This window comes from Corythoichthys intestinalis, chromosome 8, assembly GCF_030265065.1.
Source record: "Corythoichthys intestinalis isolate RoL2023-P3 chromosome 8, ASM3026506v1, whole genome shotgun sequence".
Taxonomy (NCBI): Eukaryota; Metazoa; Chordata; class Actinopteri; order Syngnathiformes; family Syngnathidae; genus Corythoichthys; species Corythoichthys intestinalis.
In genome coordinates, this window is record NC_080402.1 from 356,406 (window position 1) to 382,309 (window position 25,904).

Sequence of the window (25,904 nt, forward strand, 5' to 3'; positions counted from 1 at the left end):
TCCTGCTTAACAATTAAATGTATTAATTTCTGTGTGGCGCTTTAACTTGAGAAAATCCACCAATAAAGTTTTTGAAAACCGTTCATAAGAAAAACGATTCATTGAGGCATTTCATTTGTAAAATAGATGTTAAAATCTTTTTCATTGGGATTGCTTTTCTCTTTAGCACAGGACTTCTTTTTTCTTCTTTCTTTCAGAAAGAAAGCTGACCAATACGCGGGGTCTGAAAGGCAAATTGTTGTTGGATTATTATCTTTAAATACCCGCTACTTTTTGAGCAGAATTCTAGCTTTGTATAGTCTAATGTTCCTATTGTTGAAAGCACAAAGCTGTGTAATAAACAACTAGCACATTTATATTTTGCATTTTGTTTTCTTACTGTACCGAAAATGAACCAAACCGTGACCTCAAAACCGAGGGACGTACCGAACCGAGATTTTTGTGTACCGTTACACCCGTATTATGAATATATCCAGTGGGGCCTCATAATACAGTTTAACCAAAGGAAACAACAAAGCATGATGCAATAACAATAAAGTTTTTGCCTTGTTTCAATAGTAGTTGCACAAGTGGTATGTTCTAACATGTCTGGTGGTCTTTGTCCTCTCCAAGCCTTTGCCTCCCAACCCCACGACCAACCACTCGGTGGCCAAGCAGCCGGCTTTCAGTCCCACGCTACCGGAGCACGTGTACCAGAACAGCTTCAATGGTGGCGGCGGCGGCGGCGGCGGGACGGGCGACTGGAACAACTCGCTGCAGTGCCTGTCGCTCAATTTTGAGAGCCTGTGGGATGCCGCCGTGATGAAGAGTTTGGATCAATCCATCAGTCAAGTGCTGCTGCCCGAGTTGCTGCAAGGTGAGGCACTCTGAAGAGCAGAAACTTGAAAATCGCCCCCAATGCACTGACATTCAAATGAAGTCAGCACTAGCTTATTCCCCAACGGATTCTTCGGCTACTTACTCCGTGGCTGCCATTGACAACGACAGACCTCGTATTCGTTTGAAGTAGGAGGGTTGAACGTCTGTTCGCTTCAGTTTTTTTTTTTTTTGGAAGACCTTTTAATTTTCGTCTTAGTCTTTTGGATAATATTACTTATTTGTCTTGGTTGTATTTTAGTCAGCTCAAAATGTCTTTGTCTAGTTTTTGTTGGCGAAAACTAGACTATTTTTGTCTCGTTTTAATCTCCGTTCATGGAAAAATGTTTTCTTCTGTCAAATTTGAAACTTTTACTCCAAAATTAAATAAAATGTTTTGAACTATTTTGAATTGACATTGACAGACGAACACATATTGTAGCGCCTGCAACAGGGGTAGGCAACCAAAAATGTTATTAGAGCCATATTGGAGAAAAAAAAAAAACAAATATGTCTGGGGCCACAAAAAATTGAAAGCCTTATATAAGCCTTATAATGAAGGCAACGCATGGTGTATGTATCTATATTAGCTATATTAGCCAAGTATCAAAATGACTAAGTTGACTACAAATACACAACAAGCCTTCATGATTACCGTATTTTCCGCACTGTAAGTTGCACCTGAAAGCCTAAAATTTTCTGACAGTGCACCTTATAAACATGGCTGAATATTGGTTAATCATGGCATGACATTCCATTTAGCTTGGCTCCATCTTGTGGATGCATAACGCAACACCACCCACTACTACTACTACTACTACAACTACTACAACTACTACAACTACTACTACTACTACTACTACTTCGCCTGATAATGCAGTGCGCTCTATACATGAAAATGGCTTTAAAATAGGTCATTCATGGAAGGTGCGCCTTATACTCCGACGCACCTTATAGTGTGGAAAATACGGTAAATGTGTATTTTCCCTACAGTTTAACTTTGTTACAATATTCATGAATTAGAAGAATGTTTATGTCATGTTTGTCCTCCTATAGAAACCATATTAAAACTAAAAATATATTTCCCCACTCCCCTTTTTTTTTTCCATTGTCAAACATTTTTGAAAAGGTCCAGGGAGCCACTAGGACAGCGCTAAAGAGCCGCACGTAGCTCTAGAGCCGCAGGTTGCTAACCCCCGCGTTAGACGAATGCAAACACGAATGCTATGCTAACGCTACGAGTTACACGTAGTTTGCGATGATGATCGCTCAGTGCAAACCTTTAGAGGCTAAAGCAACTTTGCATATTCTGGAGGACACTGCACTGGGGGGAGGTGACGCATGTCACAAGAGTGACACAAGCAGACACTGCTACGATGCAGGCTAACTACACATAAAAACATCACATATTGTGAACAATTTTTGTCTGGTCAGATGAAAACTGACATTAGGCTCGTGATGTTTTAATCTTCCAAAACACGTTTTTAGCTCTTCTCGTCATCATCATGAAAAAAGTGTTTGTTGATGAAATACTTTCATGATCGTCACCGACACTGGTTCGCCGTCACCCTCGCGCTTCGAATGGACGTACTCTAGCGCTAAACTCATTTTGAAACATTTGAATGAATTGTTCCCTCTTTCCCAGGCGAAATGCTAGACCCGCCCCCCGCCGACGTCCCCCTTCCGCCGACGCCCGCCAGCCCCCGGGCGGAGCACCGCCACCCTCTGCCGCCCGCCGCCCCGCACCCTTCCTCGTCGTCGCCCTCGTCCCTTTCTTCGTGCTCGTCGTCGGAGGCCCGCGAGCAGAAGAAGAGCGGCGCCAAGAAGAAGTGTCTGTACAATTTCCAAGATGCCTTCATGGAGACCAACCGGGCGGCCGCCGCGTCCGTCTCGTGTACAGCTACTACTGTCCAGTCAAGTAATAACCTATCTTATTTTTTGCTTTGCACGCACGCCTGACCTTTGAACTCTCGACACACCTTTTCCACACTGTCACCGTACATTTACGAAACCTTGCATCACCGCTGGAAAGAAGAAGTCAAATAAAGATGACTCATAACGGAGTAGGGATGTGGTAATACAGTTCCACTTTAACTCATGGAGCGCCATTGATGCTTTATTGGAGGAATATATAAGATACTGTAGTATTGATTTTTAAAAAAAAATGCCACAGAAAATAGAAACAGTACAGCTGGAATTGGAAAAATCCCCAAAGTCTTAAAAATATTTTTTTTAATAAAGTTAAATAAAAGTAAATGTAGTCAATTAAAAAAATAATAAATTCTAAAATAAAAAGGAATTCAAAATTCATTTTATTTTTTAGTTTCATTTTTTTTTTAAATCATCCAGTTTTTCCATTTTTTTTCTAAATGTAGGATTTTCTAATTTTACGTTGTATTTTCAGTTTTTTGTATTTTTCTATTATAATTTTAATGTACCGTATGTCCCCTCGATGGTTTTCGATGTACATATGTTCAAATTGACTTTTCTTTAAGTCTACGTTGTGCGCGTGAGTTTAAATGACTGATCGGAGGTCTTAAGAAATTGTTCTGACTCGATGGATCAAACCTCGATTTGTCTTTTTCTCCCCAGATGATGTTTTTCACAGTTTGGGTAAAGAGGACCACCGGCAAATCTCCCCGGCCGCCCCCCGAAACAACCCCGCCCCTCTAGGCCCCCTGCCGCCGCTCTCCGCGCCTTCCCTTCCGCCGACCCCCGCCGCGCACCTCCCCGCCATGGCGCCCTTCCCCAAAACGGCGCCCGACTCGGGGGAGACGCACCCCGGTCTGTGCCTCCCGCCGGCCGAGCCGGCCGTTTCGTCAGCGGACAGTCCCCTCAGCGCCCCACCGAGCGTCTGCAGGTAGGTCTGTTTGAGGTTTACCTTTTTTTTTTTTTTCTTTTCCATTCTCGTGTGATATCGACTGTTGCCGATACTGAATCGATATCTCGTTTTTAAAAAAAAAAAATGTTTCTTTTAATACTAAACATAATTTCATAATGTATTGACGGCTCTGATCGGTCATGCGCCGCGCCTCGCCTTCGAGTAGGGGGGCCGCCCACATCTAGAGGAGCTATTCACCAACACGCAGGCAGCGATCTAAAGCCGGATTTCTATTGAAAAAGTGCAAAAACTGTACCGCATACAAACAGGAAGGATTGTCTCTGGATTGATTTGTCCGAGGACTCAAGGTAATTATTATATTTTTCCTACCATGCATGTCTTTTGAAACGTCAAAAAAATCAGAGAAATTGGCCGTGACTGCATTGGCATCATAATTCGCAATATTTATGTAAAATAAATGCTGACTGCACGTTTTTTTTGCTTTTAACCAAGAATTGAGAATGTTTTGCGTCCATATCTATAAAGAATTAGGGGATTTAGGAATGTGGTCACAAGAATTTCTCACTGGAAAAGCTCTGTTTACATTAAGCGGCCGCTAGCTACATTCACTAGCAGACTAGCATTGCACTTCGACATATTTACGTAAAATAAACGCTAACTGCACTTTTTTTTTTTTTTTTTTTTTTTTTTTTTTGCTTTTAACCAAGAATCGAGACTGTTTTACGTCCACATCTATAAAGAATTCGGGGATTTAAGCATTTATTCATAAGAATTTTCAACGAAAAAAGCTCTTTGTCTGTGATTCCACTCGGTCAGCTTTGGCGGCCCCCTATTTATTCCGTCAATACATTATGAAGTCTATGTACTAAATTACTGCATACTGAATTGACTGTAATTTCTATTAGAGGTTAGATTTTGTGCCCGAACCCGACCCGACCCGCGGGCCCACAATTTAAGCATTCACGTTCGGGTCAGGTCGGGTCGGGCCGCCATGCCGGACTAATAAATTATTTAAAAAAAAAACACCAAAAAAAACATGGAGAGCATGCTCTCTGTATTGCGCTTTTGCTTGTGCGTGTGCACGAACGCCGTGGCGCCGGCCGCTTTTTCTTCTTGTCCTCCCGCTGCACGGCCGAGGCGCCGCCCTCTCCTGTTCCCTCTCCTTGTCAGAGAGGCGCGTCCATGTGAGAACAATATCCCACACACTCAGAAATATGTTTAACAAACTTTCCCAGCGTTATTTCGTTGTGTGAATGCTTTGATAATTCTCAAAAAAATATGTAGATTATTTAAACATTAAGAAAACTTGCGTTTTTTTCTGCCTACTCGAAGAAATGAAAATAAATTGCTGCTGCTGCTGCGTTTTTTCCGCGTCACTCAAAAAAAAAAAAAAAAAAAAAAATCGGGTTTTTCGGGCTCGGGCCTGCAAATCTAGTTAAGTGATCGAGCTCGGGCCGGGTCGGGCCTCAATACCAGCGGGCCGTGTCGGGTCGGGCTGGATTTTTTAGGCCCGAACTAGGCTCTAATTTCTATCATGGCTTGTTCAGACACCGCTTAACTCATTGTCTGCCCTTTACGGCATCAGACGTCCAGTCCGTTTGAAGTGGGAGAGTTCGTTCATTCGCTGCCAGCCGCCTGCTTGGAATGGATTGGACGTCTACTAGGGATTGGGAGGGGGCATCTTGTTATTTCTGACTTACGCTACATTTCCAATCCGTTTGAAGTCTGGATGTCTACTCCAGTAAACTCATGTGTTTCTCTTATATGGCGGGATGCGTAGCCGGCGGACATCTTGGCCCCAGCAAACTAGATCCCTAAAAATACATATTGTGCAGCATCGGCGTGTATTTCTTAGTAGAAGTATATTAGTATTGGTATGGATGCAGTACTATTGAGGCCTGTGAATTCCCATTTCCCCCCTCCTTCAGTGATCCCGACTGCGAGGGGCACCGGTGCGAGGGGAACGGGGCGTACGAGCACCCGCCCTACGACGGCGAGGAGAGCCAGGACGAGGACAGCTGCTCGGAACACAGCTCGTCCACCTCCACCTCCACCAACCAGAAGGAAGGAAAGTACTGTGACTGCTGCTACTGCGAGTTCTTCGGACACGGCGGGGTAAGATGGCGACTATTTGTCATTTTTACTGCTCTGACACACACCCTGAGATTGTTTATAATTGTGTTACATTGAGGGTCTTTAAAGTGCCTGTGACAGCATAAAATGGCATTATTATGTGAATTAGAATCCTATTTTGAGACGATTCAACTATATATAACAATTTGAAAAAGCGCAGATGACGAGAAATTAGTCTTTAAATCTGCCGTTTACCCCGACTGTCATTATAGCGCTCCCCAGCTGGAAGATGACATCGGCATTTCATCTGATTTAGAATTTAGACCATTGAAGGTGGAATTATTCAGAATGAGGAAAATGCGACAGACAGCATCAAAATGTCATGATTGTTTCAATCTCTCTACTCCAATATTTTTACAGGATATTCTTTTGATCAAAGTATTTTTTTCCCCAATTGCTAAATAAATGGTATGGTCATGACAAATAACAGCCTTCTGCTAAATGGAATATGAAATATTAAAAAGGAATTTATTCTGTACGACAGGGCAAAATGACTCTATAATGGGTCAAGACTGTCCACTTCTTGCATCTCCTGAATGATATTTTATGTTAGTTCGGCTTTTGTAGTTTCCCTGCACCGGCTACGGAGAGCGTAAATAAATCAGGAGGCGTGACAGCTAGCCAACATGCTAACCCAAACCGAGCGGTGTTTCCATGTCTTATCACCTTTCAAAAAAGAAAAAATCACTCAAAACTACCCCGGATCATCTCACACGGCGGCGGAGTTGTCGATTGTCTTCACCGATCGGCAACCCCCCGGCGGTGAGCAAGTTACAGCTCGTCCTTCCCCTGCTGCGGGCAGGAGTGCTCGTTGCCGGTGAAGAGGCTGGAGAATGACCGACGGACAAACCGGCTGATGTAGGAGGAGAGTGTAGCTGCCCCGAGCCCAACCCGAGGATGGTGGTCTATCGCCGGGCACATGAAGAGGGCAGAGGTGCCTGGAAATCTTGACAATACAGTGCCTTGCAAAAGTATTCGGCCCCCTTGAACCTTGCAACCTTTCGCCACATTTCAGGCTTCAAACATAAAGATATAAAATTGTAATTTTTTGTCAAGAATCAACGACAAGTGGGACACAATCTTGAAGTGGAACAAAATTTATTGGATAATTTAAACTTTTTTTAACAAATAAAAAACTGAAAAGTGGGGCGTGCAATATTATTCGGCCCCCTTGCGTTAATACTTTGTAGCGCCACCTTTTGCTCCAGTTACAGCTGCAAGTCGCTTGGGGTATGTTTCTATCAGTTTTGCACATCGAGAGACTGAAATTCTTGCCCATTCTTCCTTGCAAAACAGCTGGAGCTCAGTGAGGTTGGATGGAGCGTGTTTGTGAACAGCAGTCTTCAGCTCTTTCCACAGATTCTCGATTGGATTCAGGTCTGGACTTTGACTTGGCCATCCTAACACCTGGATACCTTTATTTTTGAACCATTCCGTTGTAGATTTGGCTTTATGTTTTGGATCATTGTCCTGTTGGAAGATAAATCTCCGTCCCAGTCTCAGGTCTTGTGCAGACACCAACAGGTTTTCTTCCAGAATGTTCCTGTATTTGGCTGCATCGATTTTAACCATCTTCCCTGTCCCTGCTGAAGAAAAGCAGGCCCAAACCATGATGCTGCCACCACCATGTTTGACAGTGGGGATGGTGTGTTCAGGGTGATGAGCTGTGTTGCTTTTACGCCAAACATATCGTTTTGCATTGTGGCCAAAAAGTTCAATTTTGGTTTCATCTGACCAGAGCACCTTCCACATGTTTGGTGTGTCTCCCAGGTGGCTTGTGGCAAACTTTAAACGAGACTTTTTATGGATATCTTTGAGAAATGGCTTTCTTCTTGCCACTCTTCCATAAAGGCCAGATTTGTGAAGTGTACGACTGATTGTTGTCCTATGGACAGACTCTCCCACCTCAGCTGTAGATCTCTGCAGTTCATCCAGAGTGATCATGGGCCTCTTGGCTGCATCTCTGATCAGTTTTCTCCTTGTTTGAGAGGAAAGTTTGGAAGGACGGCCGGGTCTTGGTAGATTTGCAGTGGTCTGATGCTCCTTCCATTTCAATATGATGGCTTGCACAGTGCTCCTTGAGATGTTTAAAGCTTGGGAAATCTTTTTGTATCCAAATCCAGCTTTAAACTTCTCCACAACAGTATCTCGGACCTGCCTTTTCATAATGCTCTCTGCACTTTAAACAGAACCCTGAGACTATCACAGAGCAGGTGCATTTATACGGAGACTTGATTACACACAGGTGGATTCTATTTCTCATCATCGGTCATTTAGGACAACATTGGATCATTCAGAGATCCTCACTGAACTTCTGCTGCACTGAAAGTAAAGGGGCCGAATAATATTGCACGCCCCACTTTTCATTTTTTTATTTGTTAAAAAAGTTGAAATTATCCAATAAATGTTTTTCCACTTCACGATTGTGTCCCACTTGTTGTTGATTCTTGACCAAAAAATTAAATTTCATATCTTTATATTTGAAGCCTGAAATGTGGCGAAAGGTTGCAAGATTCAAGGGGGCCGAATACTTTTGCAAGGCACTGTATGGAGAACCGCACGAGCGTAATCAGAGTATAGCGCTCTCCAGGCGGGCACGCAAAGAGGACCGAGGTGGGTGCACGACGAGCCGCCGGTCGTCGGCCGAGTGGCCTTCTCGGTGGACAAGGAACATTGTCAGCCACAAAATGCAAGCCACCATCTCCTCATTGAAACGTGTGCCATGATCCCAGTATTTCACAACACGTAGTTTCCTCACTTCCTCGTCGGTCCAATGGTCCCACAGTTATTTTGGCCATTCTCCGCAGTGAACGGGAACTATTTGAAACCCAAAAAGGCTCATACGCCTCTCCCTGGTGCAGCAACAAAAGCCTGCAGCACATTGGGCTGACGTGATGTGAAAAATAAACTAAGTAATCCGCAAAATCGGCTGAATCCGCAGTCCATCTGCCTGCAATAAAGCAATGCTGTATTGTGAGATGCTGACCCAGTTGATGTCACATTCGCATTCCTCCTCAATCCAAGGAAGTCGCTCATTTTCATGGCTCGGCATTAGAAAAATTGGATATAAATCGATCGCTTCCACACACATCCAAGCGGTCCATTTCATTCAGGAGCATAAAATACCACGTGAAATATGAAATAAACATGCTTTTTGCTGTCATAGGCACTTTCAAAATGTAAATGATATTAATGTGCCACAGAGGACTTTCTTTGTGGTTGTTATTATTGTCTTGCATTTTTTCCAGAGTACAGAGCAAAGGGAATAGTGATCGATACTGTATAGGCTTCCTAGCCAAAAATTGGACTCAAATAAAAGTAGCATTACTTCCAAAATAATAATCCTCTAAAAAATGTACTCAAGTAAAAGGAAAAGTACTCATTGAAAAGACTACTCAAGTTAGGGTGTATTTTTTTTTCTCAGCACAACTTCTAGATCAGTGTTCCCCAATCACCGACGGTCTGTGGCGCATTTGTTACCAGGCCGCAGAAAAATAATGAATCATTTGTTAATGACCGCAATCTGGCCTATGCCTCTTGACTATGGCTGTCAAAACTATCGCGTTAACGGGCGGTAATTCATTTTTTCAATTAATCACGTTAAAATATTTGACGAAATTAACGCACATGCCCCGCTCAAACAGATTAAAATGACAGCACAGTGACATGTCCACTTGTTACTTGTGTGTTTTGTCTCCCTCTGCTGGCGCTTTGGTGTGACTGAATTATGAGCATTGTGTAATTATTGACATCAACAATGGCGAGCTAATAGTTTATTTTTTGATTGAAAATTTTACCAATTTTATTAAAACAAAAACATTAAGAGGGGATTTAATATAAAATTTCTGTAACTTGTACTAACATTTATCCTTTAAGAACTACTAGTCTTTCTATCCATGGATCGCTTTAACAGAATGTTAATGTTAATGCCATCTTGTTGATTTATTGTTATAATAAACAAATACAGTACTTATGTACAGTATGTTGAATGTATATATCCGTCTTGTCTTGTTTTTCCATTCCAACAATAATTTACAGAAAAATATGGCATATTTGAAAGATGGTTTGAATTGCGATTAATTACGATTAATTCATTTTTAAGCTGTGATTAACTCCATTAAGAATTTTAATCGTTTGACAGCCCTACTCTTGACACATCTATACAAATCCGAGTAGAGATGTGTGTACGTTGCCTTCTTGTGGTTGACGGCCCTTACTGGGGTGTTTGCAGCCAAGCGTTAGTCAATGTAAACGCTAATGTTAGCTGCCGTTGGCTGCGAGCGGCAAAATCTTTTCTTACAGGATAAAGGCCACCTGCTGAGCCAGAGGAGGAGCCTACGACAAAAACCATTCTGCATAATATGTGGCTAAAAGCGAGCATACGAAGTAACAAAAGCCAATGCCGCTGAGAGCATCATATCTCGTGGCGAACTGTATCGCTAAAGCCGAGAAACCTTTCACGATTGGAGATAACTCTGATATTTGCCGTCAAGTTTTAGGAGAGGCGGCTGGTAAAAAAAAAAAAAAAAAAAAAAAAAAAAAAGGTTGCTTCAGCGTATGGTGAGTTACATTTTCCTTAGCCCTGTCGTGTAATTTTATATTTACTGTCATTTTCTGCCACACATTGCCAGTCTGTGGAAAAATAGGCCAAGGTGCAAAAAAGGTTGGGGACCACTGATCTAGATGAAGTGTTCTTATTATACAGTACCGTGACCATATTAGGCTCAAGAAATCACGGAATTCAGAGTAGAAAAATTGAAGAAATGAAACATCACCCATCCAAAGAGTATGTGCGCCCTCCAGTGGAGAAAACTTATTTTGTGGGCTTTCTCCCTTCCCAGCCTCCGTCGGCGCCGACGAGCCGCAACTACGCCGAGATGCGCGAGAAGCTGCGCTTGCGCCTGACCAAGCGCAAGGAGGAGCAGCAGCCCAAGCGCGAGGAGCAGCAGCCTGCGCCCGAGCGCGAGGGTCCGGCCGGCGGCCTGGAGGACCACCGGCGGGTGGAGGACCTGCTCCAGTTCATCAACAGCGCCGACAGCAAGCCGGCGTCCAGCTCCAAAGCCGCCAAGCGGGCTCGACACAAGCAGAAAAAGATGGAGGAGAAGGCCCGGCAGGAGGCCGAGGCGCAGCGGGAGGAGCGGCGCAGGCGACGCCAAGAAGAAGAAGCCGCGCTCCAGCGCGAGCTCCTCCGGTTGCAGGAGCTCCGCCAGCAACACTGCGCCGCCAAGAAGAAGAAGAAGGACAAAGCCAAGGAGAACACGGCGCCCGGCGAGAACAATCCGCCGCCGCTGGAGCGGGCGGCCCAGAACGTGCTGGACCGCCTGCGCGACGGCAAGTCGCAGCTCCTCCGCGGCCTCATCTGCCCCGAGGACCTCCGGCCGGAATCCCGACCCGACGCCCGGCGCTCCGAGCGGGGCGTCTCGCGCCTGCGCGACCGCAACGCCGACGTCAAAGCCCGGCCGGGGGCGCCCGCCCCCGAGACCGTCGCCGCCGGGCCCGCGGAGGCGCCCGCCTCGGAGAGCCACGGCGGGAAAAGGCAGCTGAAGGAAGACCGCCGGCGGAGCCCGCCCGCGTCCGACCCGTCGCCCTCGCCGCCTCTCCGTCTCCAGTCGGAACAGAACGGGAAGCCTCCCGGCGCCGAGTCCCCGCAGCCGAAAGGCAAAGCCAAGAAGAGCAAGAAGAAGAAGGGCGACAAGATGAACACTTCCATAGGTGTGTGTCCATACTACGGACACAGATCGGTGATCTCGCAATATTGCCGTACGATAATTAAGGGGTCTATGAAATGGTCAAAATATTCAAATAGGTTACATATAGAAGAGGAATTTGGCACTCCAATCTGGCCGTTTTCTCCTAGTGATTCCACCCAAAACGATGCATCAGGGATCACCCAATTAAAAAAAATCTATAATTTTTTTTTTAAGTGTAAATGTGACGTCACAACCAGAATTGATGATTGATGACCATGGTTAGCTTTCTCGTGCTTCGCTAGCTACAGCGACAGTAGTACATGTTGACTATAAAGAAAATAGGGCATCTACTGTATGGATCGATCTCATGCTAGCAGAACTCTGCGGCTCATTCTGGGTGTGACATCATATTTTCAAAATTTTTTAGTTGTCACCAAGGCAGCTGCGAAAAGGGCACTGATTAATATTATAATTATCTGTCACATTTCTGGATGGATTTGTCAGAAATCATTTTAAAGTCACTTGCCGTTTAGGGATGTCCCGATAATGTTTTGCCGATGCCGAGACGATACCCGTCTTTTTATACCTGTGAAAATAATGTAACCGTTTCATTGACAAATCCTATCTATTGTATTAAAGTGAGCACTGCTGATATCTCCTCAAGAAATGCTGTGTTTACAAATATTAAGACAATAATCTGATACTAAAGAGAAGTATTCCCCCTCAGGGGACACGCTTTCCTAGTGGTTTGATTTACAGCCGGCAAAAAGCCCCGAAAACACACGGTCACAGGATCTTTTGACCAAATCTGACGCTATCCGGTACCCCAAAAATAGCTGTACCGGGCAGCGATCGGGAAATCGATACCTGCGGGACCTCTAAAAAGACATATACTGACATCCAGTTCATTCAAACCGAGAGGCCTGGCTGTGAATGCAACTAGTGCCATTGTTGACGACACTAGGCGTCCAATCCGTTTTGACTGGGTGTGGCAAATGAACATTGAACGCTATGTCTTTGGCCAAGTGTCATGTAAAATACAACACAAAAACACTCCTGACCGACAAAATGTGTGTTTTGTGTATAGATGACGTGTTCCTTCCCAAAGACATCGATCTGGATAGCACTGAGATGGACGAGACGGAGCGAGAGGTGGAGTATTTTAAAAGGTACGTGTTTTTAAACTAGCAAAAATTTCATATAGTTGGAGCTTTATTTGCATTTTCGCACCATGTGTTGCTCCACCGTGTGTTCAAATCAGGTGCTAAAATGCTAGCGGTTAGCATGTCAATATTGGTTTTTATATTGTTTAGCATGAAGATGTTTTTTACTATCACCAACTCTCCGCCACTAAAAATGAAGGGTCTGTAAAATGCCCTCCGGCGTGTGTCTTCAGGTTCTGTTTGGACTCGGCCCGGCAGACGCGCCAGCGGCTGTCAATCAACTGGTCCAACTTTAGTTTAAAAAAGGCCACCTTCGCAGCACACTGAGTCCGGCCCCCCTTGAAACATACCTCCACTGGCCAGCAGCAATCTACCGACGGACGGACGGACGGACTCGCCGGATGCTGCCTTGCTTTTTTTCTCCTTCCCTTCCCCCTTGACGGACCTGCTGAACAAGCGTGCTCGTGTGCTTTTCGTCGGACGCTTTCATGACTGAACAAGCCATGGTATAAAATCATTTAAAAAGAAAAAAAAAAAGATAATTATTATTGTTAATTAAAAAGATGTATTTGACATATTGTGGCTTATTCTCCTCCCTCCCCCTTCGCACCCTCACAGAATACTTGTTTTTTTCTTTTGTAGATTCTGTTTAAAAGAAAATGAGTAAAACATTTTACCAGATACTTTTTTGGTATCATTTTTCCCCCCCCAAATGGATCGGACGTCCTGCGCCGTCGATGGCAGACGATGAGTTTTTTTAAACAACTGAATGGTGAATTCTCTAATCTGACTCCAATGAATTTTTATTACATGGGAAAAAAGTGACAAAAATATTGAAATATGAGTCAATAGAAATGGAAAATAAATATTGGGGAAAATTGAAGATTAATGTTGGAACTATTACAAATGGTAAATGTTTAAATGAAAACTAAAATGGATTTCTTAAATTGTAAGTATAAAGTTGAACATAAAAAGGAAATGAAGCTGATCGAGGTGATTTAAAATTTAAATCGGGAAAATGTTAACTGGAAAATTGCAGAAATAATTAAGAATGATTATTTAATGAAAACTGAAAAATTGTTTTAATCAGAAAAAAAAAACAGCTAAATAATAATAACTTGTACCAAATAAAAATGGAGACGATGAATTAAATACATTTAAGTAAAATGTTGGATTCAATGAAAACATTGAAACAAAATATTTAAATGTGGAAATGAAGTTGATACAAAAATACGTAAAAATTAAAATGCTGACGTAAAACGTTTGAAATATATATTGAAAAAAATGGAGAGAAAAAATAGCATACAGTATTTGATGTCTTTTAATTGGGCCTCAATTTGGACTATAACCATTTTTTCCACGCATCCGCAGATGAATCCACTTGCATATCACACTTGATGGAAAAACTGAGGGGAGGAAAAAAAAAATTCTTGTCGACTTATGAATAGTTGAAAATATATATAGGTGAGGCGACCGATCACAATGGCTTTGGGGTTTACGCGTGGAAGTCTTGTGATCATGCGGTAATGTCGTCACATACCATGACTGTATGTTGTGCGAGGGAGGAAGTGAAAGGTCTCGCCTACCTTGAAAAGTAGAGCAGTGTGACACATGACGTCACCCACCTGCAAACAAAACAATGTCTCGAACCCTTTCATGGGCCAACTGCGTTTTTTGACTCGCTGGCCGGCATGGACGAGGCTAAACGGCCAATCCGTTTTGGCTGGGAGAAATGTTTATTCGCCCCTCCCGGTCAAAATGGATTGGACATCGACCTCCGTCATTGGCACCCAAATGATGAATGATTGGCAATGGTTTCAATGCTAGAAAACAAAAAAGTAGTCTTAACCGATGGTTAATTCTCTATTTTAGTAGTATTAATATTGTGTTTATTGATATTGTATTTATAACTTGTTTTTAAAAAAAAAAAAAAAATGAAAATACATTAATTATTCATATGTGAAAAAAAAGTCCAAAAATAGTCTTTAAAGGGTTTAAGGTCTTAAAGTGTAAAAAAAATAATGTAAATAATAAAGGTTTTTTTCTATCTCAAAAACAGCCATACAAGGTGGGCTTTTCCACCCTCAAGAATGTAGCTAAAAAATGAACATGTATATTAGTTTTGTTTATATTTGTTCATAGATAAGTTGCAGTGGACCGTAAGCCGCAGCTGTCCTTTTTGTATTATGGGATATTTACACTGAACCATATCAACCGGTAACACTCTTAATTGACGGCGGCATCATAAGACTCATAAGATCAAATGAACCGCCATGAAGCCTTGAATCGATTGGCTGCAAAGCTTCATTGTCTCAAGAAGTTTCATTTGGCCATTACTGTTCCCTTGAGGGTGACAGTCAACCTCTGCTGCCAATGCTGTTTTCATCCAACATGCCTCCTAGCATGCATTGCAGCGCTACAGATGTAAATAATCAAGACTCGTGTTCTGAGCTAATGATGCCTTCAGTTACTGTTCTAGTTGTTTCATTAATTGCAAGTTATGGAATTTGGTAACACTTAATTTGACAGTGGTGCCGTCAGACTGTCATAAGACCATCGCTGCCATGAGCATTATTGAATGCTTATGACAGAAGCAATTTGTTGTGTCATCCGGCAAATGATCGCCCTTTTGAATGGATGTAAAAGATCCCAGCTGGACATAAATGGAGTTAGTGACATCGTTTGCCGAATGACATCTCTCAGAAGCGTTCTTTAATGCCCATGATGATGTCATGTCGTAATTATGACAATCTTATGGCAGTCTTATGACGCCGCTGTCAAATTTTACCTACGAACCCAAATTAACAAATAAACTGCACTGGACTATATGCTGCAGGGTGCAAAATGAAGGAAAAAAGTTGTGGCTTATAGTATGGAAATTACAGTAATAAGGCATTTTTCCCCATATAAACAACCATGTATACAGTAATGAGGCCTTTAAAAAAAAAAAATATATATATATATATATATATATATATATTTTTTTTTTTTTTTTTTTTTAAATTAAAAAGACCATGTATAAAAATGTGGGGGTTTTCCCCTCAAAAAGATGACCATGCATAGCAAGTTTTTTTTCCCCATTATATCGTTTAAAACGGTAGAATGGTAAATGGTGTTATGCTTGTAAACGGTTTAACTTTTACCAACTAAATATTAGTACTACTAAATTTAGTAGTACTAGTTTAGCTGGACTAACTAGTAAGTACACCTCAACTAAATAGTAAATGTGGTTATGACCTAAAAGCCATGAGAAAGTCCTACTTTTTAGTACTACTTCTACAGTATACTAAGTAATATTATTAAACTAGTAGGCACGTTTCAAGTTCTAAAAGTAAAAGTTTTCCCCTCAGAAATGATTGATATAATGATATTTGATTAATGTCAAAGCATCTGCTATTCCCTTATTGACGTCACTAGACGTCCAATCCATTTGAAGCGGGAGGTTTGGCAGCCAATGAGCAAACGTTCATTGACTGCCATCCTCCCGCTTTAAATGGCTTGGACGTGTGCTAGCGATAAAGTCATTTGTAGGAGGGAGGGAGGGTGCATCATGGCCAGAGGAAGAACAAATTGGATTTTTTTAAAAACTCTTTAAAAAGCTTGAATCGTTTCTTTGTGACTTCTTGTCGGAGCAGGGGACGACCCACTTCCTGCTCGGACCAACTCATGAGAAATTGCTGCACAATGCCTGTTTGTCTTTGCGCTTTTCTAATGCTATATTTGTCACCTTTTATGTCACATGACCGGGGTATTTCCCACCACACGCGCGTCAATGTTACGGACGCTCTGGCTTTTTTTAAAAACCATTGATAGAAGTTCAAATCGGACGCCATTTTATGTCGGGGCAAATGAAAGGATCAAGAAAGAGCATCATTTTGGAAAAGATTTTATTTAAAAAAATAGAGGGGGGAAAAAAAAGCACCATACCTTCCAAAATGTTTCTTTGCACTGATTGAAAATGGAATAAATACATGTATTATATTAAAATCATCTAATAGTAAAACAGTAAAATCTTATGGCTTTGTGTATGATGATAAATTAGGACTAGATAATGAGCACCATGATATTTCGCAATTTTATTTTGGGTTTATTCCCTGGTTTGAACCCTTTCTAGGGCACTCCGTTAAATATCGTAAATTTACTATTGTTATTTAGGCCAGCATTGATATCACATATGCACATACAGTATACAGATATATATACATTTCAAATGGAAATGGCCATAAATAAATAGGAAGAGACACAAAATGAACAAGAAGTGACGCAGGAAATGAGGCCAAATTCACAGGAAGTGACACACAAATGTGCAAAAAACAACAGGAAGTGACCCATGAACGTTTCAAAATGAAGAGGAAGTCCCCCCCCAAAATAGGGTCTGGGGCAAACGATTTGCTTATACGAATCTTTTTACCGGACGATTAACCGTTCCGCTCAAGTGAAGCGTCTCTGCCGTCACTTGCGGACGACCGCTACTGTTTAACAAGCTAAACGATGATTGCCACACATGTGCGCCTTTGGCAAGATGAAAGCTACACCTCTGTCCTGTCAATCATTCTTAACTTTAAATCGCTAACTCCAGGGCACCGCTGACCAAGAAAAGCAGCAGGAGGGACTGTGAGAGGCTGTAAGAGCATGAAGCAGAAAAAGATATCTTTTTGAAATTAAAACCTGATCCTTTTCATTCCAATGAATGATTTATAAAGTTTTTTAAATGTCCAAAAATAGTCAGGTGCCCTATAAAGGGGTAACCACAAAAAGGTGCAGCATGAAAGTTCTTTAGTCGAGGTATTCCACGTCCCGCTCACCAGGTGGCGTCGTCAAAGTAACGGACGTCATCTTGGTCCGAGGCCGCCGAGCAGCGCGGGCACCGCGGCGTCGACGGGACCTCGGTCGCGTCTGCCGCGCGCCGCCGCCGCGAGGACGACGTTACTCTGTGGCCGATGTGCACGCGACACAACGGGACCGCCGCGCTTTCTCGGCTCGCTTCCTGCAAAAGATGTTATGGCAGCCTTTTTAGCGTTTTCTTTGAAAAAACCTAAACCACCGCAACGCGCAACTGCCGACATGGACGCCTCAAGGCCATTTTGGTTGTGGTCGATTGAAATAAATTTCTCGGTGCGGAGTAGACGTACGGCCCATTTGATGTGGGAGGGAGGGACGGACGAATGAACGTTTATTAACTCCCCAGTCTCTAACTTCAAATGGATTGGACATTTACATTGGTATGAGCAAGCATCTGAACCATTTGGAATTTCTGCATAAAAAACCATTGAATGTGAGCTGATCTTTGTCAAAATCACTCAGATGTAAAAAGTTTGAAAGTGTTTACACTAAAAATTGAAAACAATTTAAGTCAGGTGGGTGCCCGATCACTGATGAGTGGTTTAAAGCTACCCTGCCCACTATAAAACACACACCTGAGAAGCATTGTCTGATGCATCATGGCTCGGTCAAAAGAGCTGTCTGAAGACCTGCATTCAAGAATTGTTTCTCCCCCAGAGAGTGGTTTCCAGCAAAGATGACTCCAAGAGTTCAGCGCAGAATACTCAGAGGGGTAAAAAGAACCCTAGAGTGTCTGCCCTAGACTTACAGAAATCACTGGCACAGTCCAATATCTCTGCGCGCACATCAACCATATGTAAAACTATGGCCAGGAATGGTGTTCATGGGAGGACTCCACGGAGGAAGCCACCGCTGTCTAAAAAAAACGTTGTTGCTCGTTTAATGTTTGCAAAAAGGCACTTGGACACTTCACAGATATTATTTTGCAGACTGATGAAACCAAAGTTGAAGTGTTTGAAAGTAACACACAACGTCATGTGTGGAGGAAAAATGGAACATCCCCACCATGAAGCATGGTGGAGGGAGCATCATGATTTGGGGCTGATTTGGGCAACTTGCAATCATTAGTAGAAGAATCAATTCAAAAGTTTTGCAGGAAAACCTGAGGCCTTTGGTCTGTCAGACAGTTGAAGCCAAAAAGAGGATGGATGCTGCAACAAGACAATAATCCAGAACACCAGAAGTAAATCAACTTCAGAATGATTTCAGAAGAACAAAATAAACGTTCTGGAGTGACTAGGTCAAAGTCCAAACTTGAACCCCATTCAGATGCTGTGACATGACCTAAAGGCAGCGATTCATGCCAGACATCCCAGGAATCTACAGCGGTTTTGTAGAGAGGAATGGGCCAAGATCAGTCCAGACTGATCAGGAAGCGTCTGGTTGAAGTTATTGCTGCCACAAAATATTAAATGTGATGGTTCACTTACTTATTTTTCCCCCCTTCTGTCACTGTTTGCCTGCCATTCTCATTACAATATCAACATTTCTAAATGTTTGGGTGGTTTTAGTTAAAGCACTAAACTGTTTTTTCATCTGTGTGATTTGGACAAAGATCATATCACATTTGATGGTGATTTTACGCAGAAATGTGAGAAATTCCAAAAGCTTCAGATACCTTTTCATACCGCTGTAGCTGCCAAGCCTCTTTCTTCAAATGAATTGGACATCTAGCACCCAGAATGGCAGCCAATAGGTCAAAAGGCAACTGGTTTTACAAGGATAAGCACAAAGGCTTGATGAATAGGCTAGTGATGACTAGACTTGAATGTCAATGCATTGACTTGAATAAGAGAACCAGTCAAATACGGTATTGGTTTTCGGAGCAAACTTCATTTTGGATTTTAACGGCCAAAATGTGGCAGGTGGAGACGACTCAATATATGGCGGAAAAGTTCCGCTCTATAGCGTGCAAAAAGAAAATGGCTGGATTTATGTTGTTGCAAAAAAAGACAGGATTTGCCGGCCGACCTGTTGGCGTAGCTGCTGCTTCAAGTGACAAATGTGCTCTTTCAGCTCTTGAACGCGTCCCTGCGCACGCTCTCGGTCGGCTCGCTCCGACCTAAAATCCTCCGCGTAGATCACAGCCTAAACAAGTGAGAAATCCTTCCATCAAAAAAACAAATACAGTACATTGAAATATAGATTTTTCCTTTAAATGGAAAACTAACATTTGCAAAGTCATTTGAAAATGTTTCTTTTTTTTCCTTTCACGTTGTTTAACTACATTGAAAATAATTACGATTAAGAGGTTCACACAAAAGGTAGTCCCCGGGTTACGAACGAGTACCGTTCCTACGCTGGCGACGTCACCTGAATTTCCGAACAAACCCCCTTGAAGTACCCCTAAATCTCAAAATAACTATCCAAAAAAAGTATTTTGTTTATTGATGAGTATACACTGCCCTCTGGTGGCAGTCAGGGGTCTGGCTGGACTGTGGCCTTGTGTGCCAGAGGAGCAGACTCAGATGTCTGGCATGGATAAAGGACCGGTGCGTTCTGCTTTGGCCCACATCAAGCAGTAAGAGATACACGACGCCTTCTTATCAAGGAAGCCCAACGTCTGAGTCTTGCAACTGACTGAGCAAGGTGGACGCTGACAAGCCCACGTCTGCACCGCCAACTCTCGCAATCAGTTCTCCCGGACAGTCCAGAACAAATGGCGGGAAACACTGTCCCAACACAAGGAACACCGGAAAACCCCCGATATCCAACTGATAACACAAATGATAAGACTCAAAGGACCCGTTTCACGCAGAGCTGGTAAAATCCACAACCCTTGTTACCCTGACAACAGTAACTCCCGAATCCTCCTGTCCAATCCATAAACAGACAATAATCCTAAACGACGCCCAAACACACCCTTCTTCTGCCCACGGCCCACTCAGCGAGAGCCTTAAACAAAAAATGGAATGTTTAACTCATTGTTGTCATTTTTCTCGTGAACCTTTGGTTGACTTGTGATATGGTGACCTCGCCTGGGTCCCTCTGTGCTGTATGATTGCTGTCGGCTCAAAATAAATTGTCAACTTGTGCTTCTTTTTCCATCTTTCAAAATGGAGTCAGTACAAAGGGTCAAGAGTCAAGACTATGGTGAATGCGCGGAGTTTGGCCTTTTGGCCGGGTTGTCAGGGTCTCACCGGCCTGTGTTGATGGAATTGCGCCAACGCGGGTCCGGCTGGCGTGATTCCGGCAATCTGGCTAGAGGTCAGATTCCTTCACGAAAAAAATACAACTGGAGACAAAATGGCGGACGAGAGCCTGCGTTGTAAAGTCGAAATTGTGTAAGTCCTGTATGTCGTAACACAGGGACTACCTGTAACATTTTTTTTTTGAAGATTTGTTTTTTTTTTCCAACTTTATTAGTTATCAAAAATATTTTTTGATTTTTTTTCAAATGAATAGTTTTTAAAAAAAAAAAAAGATTTAAAATATTTTTATTTTAAATATATTGATTAAAAATGTTGAGGACATAAAAAAGTATTTTTAAATAAAGTATTTAGTGGGTTTTAATTTAAAAAAGAAAAAAATATTTGAACAATAAAAAAATAGGCTCAAAAGGAGGATTTAGAAAATTAAAATAGAAAAGAATGTTTACATTTTTTGCTAGTTTTTTATTTAATAAATGTAAAGAAAAATATATAATAAATAAGAGAATATGGACTATTTAGAAGCACAAAGAAATAAAAATAAATAAATAATAATAATGATTTGGACCAACCTCCAACAATGCATCGACTATGAATGCCATGGACGGCGACAGTCAGCCCTCCCGGTCCAAACGGATTGGACGTCTATCGCCGTCAACGGCAGACTGCGAGTTCAACTATTTTAGTTGTCGATTCATTCACTGACCTGCTGCTCCAGCGTCCGGACGCGTTCTCGTTCTTCCCTGGCTTCTTTTCGCAATCTGGCGCATTCGTCCATTTTGTCCTCCAGCGACGCATTGAGTCGGACGATTTCCCGGCGTAGCGCGGCCGCGCTAGCTTCGCTCGTCGGCGCGCTCTTCAAGCGCCGGCACAGCCCCCGGATGTAGTCTTCCCTGCTGGAGTCGTACTTTTGCCACTGCGAGTTCAGACTTTGGACCTACCGCCAAAAATGTCTCTTGTTGCTGACTTTCTTCATATTGATTATTTTCTTGCAATAGAATATTTTTCTCTTACGTATGAAACGCGACGCTTGAGCTGCTCATTTTCTTCTCGGAGTTGTTGGATTTGAGAGTCGGGGTGTTCTAGTATGTCTGACGATGTCATCTGTGTGCGCCAAAAGAGAAAATTGGAATTCTGGGGACGATGATGACGATAAGACAACTCATCCATATGGACGGGCAGCAAGTATCCCAATGGATACACAACCAAAGGTGGGTAGAGTCATGTTACTTCTAATGAATAATACTCAAGCAAAAGTAAAAGTAGTCATCCAAAAATTTGCTCGAGTACAAGACAAAAAAGAATACTCAAGTCATGAGGAAAATTGTGAGTAACTGCTTGCAATGTCGGATTTTTTATTTAAATAATGATCTATTTTTTTCTCAGCACAACTTCATTGATATGAACTGTTATTATAATACTCGACTTTAACATTACATGACCACATTGGGTCAAAAAGATGACAGAAAAACCATAGTATTTAGATCGGAACTACACTATAAAACACCCATCCAAAGAGCATGAGTGCCCTCTAGTGGAGAAAAAAACCATTGTGACGTCTCATGGGTAAAACGGAGACAGCCACTGTTGGCATCTCTGGCAAAAATAAAGTCAATATAAAGGGGGGAAACCTTTTGGAATCCCTCACATTTCTGCATAAAATCACCATCAAATGTGATCTGATCTTTGTCAAAATCACACAGATGGAAAAACAGTTTCTGCTTTAACTAAAACCACCCAAGCATTTATAGGTTTTCATATTTGAATGAGGATGGTATGCAAACAATGACAAGTAAGTGAACCATCACATTTTAATATTTATATATAACATTTTTCTCACTCTACCTACCACTTGTCTCACTTTATTTCTATTTTCCAATGATAATATCTAGTTGTCTAGTCCCTTCATCACTAGTCACCCGCGTCCCCTTTCCCCCCTCCCCTCCGGGGAGGGGCTATTTTTCAGCTGCAGCCTCCTGACTGTCCAGACCTCTGGCTGGATGGACGTCCTCGTTGCTACCCCCGTCTCATCTGGCTAGATGGACCTCTTCTTGTCCCTTTACTCCACTGCACCTTTGCGGACTGTAACTTCACCTTCCTGGGGCTTCCTGTCTATCCGTCCTGGGAGTGGATCTCTCCTGACTGTGGTACTCCCCAAGGTTTCTCATTTTCTCCCCACACTCTGGAGTTTTTCCTTGCCGACATGGAGGGTCTAAGGATGGGGGATACCCAGGACTTGAACTTTATTTGTTCATCTTTGTTGGTTCATTTGCTGTTTCTGATTGTGTATCATATTGCCCCTGCAAAGCCCTTTGAGACAACCTTGTCGTGATCCAGGGCTATACAAATAAAATTGAATTGAATTGAATATTTTGTGCCCCCCTTTGGCAGCAATAACTTCAACCAGACACTTCCTGTAGCTGCAGATCAGCCTGGCACATCGAGCAGGACTAATCTTGGCCCATTCTTCTCTACAAAACTGCTGTAAATTCCTTGGATGTCTGGTATGAATCGCTGTCTTTAGGTCATGCCACAGCATCTCAATGGGGTTCAGTTCTGGACTTTGACTTGGCCACTCCAGAACGTGTATTTAGTTCTTCTGAAACAATTCTGAAGTTTGAAGATTTACTTCTGTGTTTTGGATCAATGTCTTGCAGCATCCATCCTCTTTTTAGCCTCAACTGTCTGACAGATGGCCTCAGGTTTTCCTGCAAAACTTTTGAATTTGTTCTTCCATGAACGATTGCAAGTTGTCCAGGCCCTGAGGCAGCAGAACAGCACCTCCACCACACTTTACGGTAAGGATAAGGTGTTGATGTTGGTGAGCTGTTCCATTTTTCCTTCACACATGACGTTGTGTGTGACTCCCAACAAATTCAACTTTGGTTTAAACAGTCCACAAAATAACATCTGTGGAGTGTCCAAGTGCCTTTTTGCGAACGTTAAACGAGTAACAATGTTTTTTTAGACAGCAGTGGCTTCCTCCGTGGATCCCTCCCATGAACACCATTCTTGGCCAAAGTTTTACATATAGTTGACGTGTGCACAGAGATATTTGAACGTGCCAGTGATTTCTGTAAGTCTTTAGCAGACACTCTAGGGTTCTTTTTTACCTCTCTGAGTATTCTGCACTGAATTCTTGGCATCATATTTGCTGGACGGCTACTCCTTGGGAGAGAAGCAACAGTGTCAAACTCTCTCCATTTGTAGACAACTCCTCTGGCTGTCGATTGATGAACATCGGGACTTTTTGAGATGGTTTCCTTTCCCGGCTTTATACAAATCAACAATCCTTGATTGCAGGTCTTCAGAGAGTTGTTTTGACTGAGCCATGATACACATCAGTCAATGCTTCTCATCAAGACATTTCTTACCAGGTGTGTGTTTTATAGCAGGCAGGGCAGCTTTAAACCACTCATCCGTGATTGGGCACACACCTGACCTAAATTGTTTGGTAAAAATGTGTTTCAATTGCTCTTAAAGTCTCCTTAGACAGAGGGTTCACTTATTTATTTCCCCCTTTCTGTCATTATTTGCATGCTATCCTCATTAAAATATGAAAACCTAGAAATGTTTTTAAGCAGACACTGTATTTTCATCTGTTTGATTTTGACAAAGATCAGATCACATTTGATGGTGTTTTTATGCAGAAATGTGAGAAATTCCAAAAGGTTTAGATAGATTTTCATACCACTGTACATGAATACATCAATATTAATTATAATACTAAAGCTGTAATAATATAACACTAAAAAATATAGATCGTCCTGTATACAAATGCATTCTTGAAATCTACTGTTGAGATTGTACTGTCCTTTTCATCCGGAATTCACCAAAATGGTAGTTACAGTACATTGTTTACTTGCATAACTTACTGCCACTTGCTCATGCCTGCCAATATGCAAAAATTCCCGTTTTTTCAACAACAGATTTTAAGAATGCATTCATGCAGGAGGACGCCATTTTTAAATGTATTGTTAAATGGCATGTTTTAAGGTTTCAATGAAATATTTTTCCTCGACCACTCTTGGTTTTATTGGATTGTAAAAAAAAATATATATATATATATCCCTTTTGGGCTCACCCTGTGCATATATAATGTATATTTATTTAATGACATTTTTATAACTAGGCTTTCCTTTTTAGTTTCTCATTTTAGCTGTATTGTTCAATGGATTTTTTTTTTTTTTTTTTTTACCTTTAGCATGATTTTTCTGTACTTATGTATTCCTCCATCCATTGTTTTGCGTATGTATATTATGACGAGTCAAAGGGTTCAGCTAAAAATGTACCTCCAATTGTGTGTCGACTTTCAAAACGTCGTCTTTCCTCTTTTGTTTGACTTTGGAGATTTCCTCGCACCAAGCGTCCAGAAGCGCGTCGTCGCCCCGCAACCTCGCCTCGAGCTCGGCCGCGATGCCTTCCTGGCCCGCCTGCAGCTCCGTCTCCTGTCGGCGGCTCTCCAGCAAAAGCGCGACGTACTTCCGCGTCTCGTCCGCCTCGTCTCGCTCCATTTGGGCGCGGAGAGGGTTCTAAACTTGTGGGGGAAAGACTTTTAGTCGTCCACCACCATGTGTTCCCCGCCTGCGCCGTTTCCTTCTCGAATGAAGCCGAGGAAGGCGCGACGATAATAGACGCCAGTTAGCGAGCGAGCGAGCGAGCGAGCGGGGGATTTCCTGGGGAACTTCCCCGCGGACTTTTTGGAGATTCGTCAAAGGCAACGCCGTGCGCAGTCCTCGCAGACACCCCGTCTCCGGGAGGCACGAGGACACAATGGCGGGAGTTGTTTTGAATGAATTGAATCACAACTTGTGGCCAAAAATGCCGGCCGGGCTCGCTGCCAGGCAGGGAGCACCCCGGGTTACCGTCATTTACAGGCTTTCTTCAATGACACGTAAACGCGGCATCACCGCCAACTTCCCCCCCCCCCCCAGAGGTTTCTCAATTTAGTGACGTCCAATCAACAATACAATGGCTTTATTAAAGTAGGTTTTATAATCTTATACGGCAAAAAAAGGCCAGCTACTCGAACCGGATCAATTGCTGCTACTTCAGCAAAAATAAAAGTATTGTTTTGTTGACTGATAAGAAAACTCCCTAGAGAAATATCCATTTTGAACTTGAAAACTTCAGAGTGCATTCCACGAATAAACACAAAAGTTTTGACATCTTTCCAATCCAGTACTTCTCCTTGTCTGTTCGGCTTTCGAGAAAACGGTTCAAAAAGCGG

At 42.6% G+C, this 25,904-nt stretch overlaps 2 protein-coding genes across 4 annotated transcripts in view; one reads left to right on the forward strand and one right to left on the reverse strand.

Moving 5' to 3' along the window:
• The window catches only part of fam193a (family with sequence similarity 193 member A), a 33,560-nt gene extending 20,335 nt beyond the window's left edge, over positions 1 to 13,225 (forward strand). For both annotated transcript variants that reach the window (XM_057843821.1, XM_057843820.1), the window contains 7 exons: positions 613 to 856; positions 2,501 to 2,773; positions 3,448 to 3,715; positions 5,626 to 5,812; positions 10,672 to 11,542; positions 12,608 to 12,689; positions 12,917 to 13,225. In XM_057843821.1, coding sequence (XP_057699804.1) covers positions 613 to 856; positions 2,501 to 2,773; positions 3,448 to 3,715; positions 5,626 to 5,812; positions 10,672 to 11,542; positions 12,608 to 12,689; positions 12,917 to 13,010 — 2,019 coding nt within the window. In that variant the 3' untranslated portion in view covers positions 13,011 to 13,225. The remainder of the gene's footprint in view (positions 1 to 612; positions 857 to 2,500; positions 2,774 to 3,447; positions 3,716 to 5,625; positions 5,813 to 10,671; positions 11,543 to 12,607; positions 12,690 to 12,916) is intronic.
• Positions 13,226 to 16,568: 3,343 nt separating this feature from the next.
• tnip2 (TNFAIP3 interacting protein 2) lies at positions 16,569 to 25,574 on the reverse strand. 2 transcript variants are annotated; one of them, XM_057842441.1, is made up of 5 exons: positions 24,967 to 25,573; positions 21,689 to 21,778; positions 21,381 to 21,611; positions 19,497 to 19,613; positions 16,569 to 17,670 (listed from the first exon to the last, which is right to left on the reverse strand). In XM_057842441.1, the coding sequence occupies exons 1-5, from the start codon at positions 25,186 to 25,188 to the stop codon at positions 17,485 to 17,487; spliced, it is 846 nt and encodes a 281-aa protein (XP_057698424.1). In that variant the 5' UTR covers positions 25,189 to 25,573; the 3' UTR covers positions 16,569 to 17,484. The 2 variants fall into 2 exon arrangements, with proteins under 2 accessions (XP_057698424.1, XP_057698425.1); XM_057842442.1 differs by lacking the exon at positions 19,497 to 19,613 and having other exon boundaries at positions 24,967 to 25,574.
• Between the last annotated feature and the right edge of the window lie 330 nt (positions 25,575 to 25,904).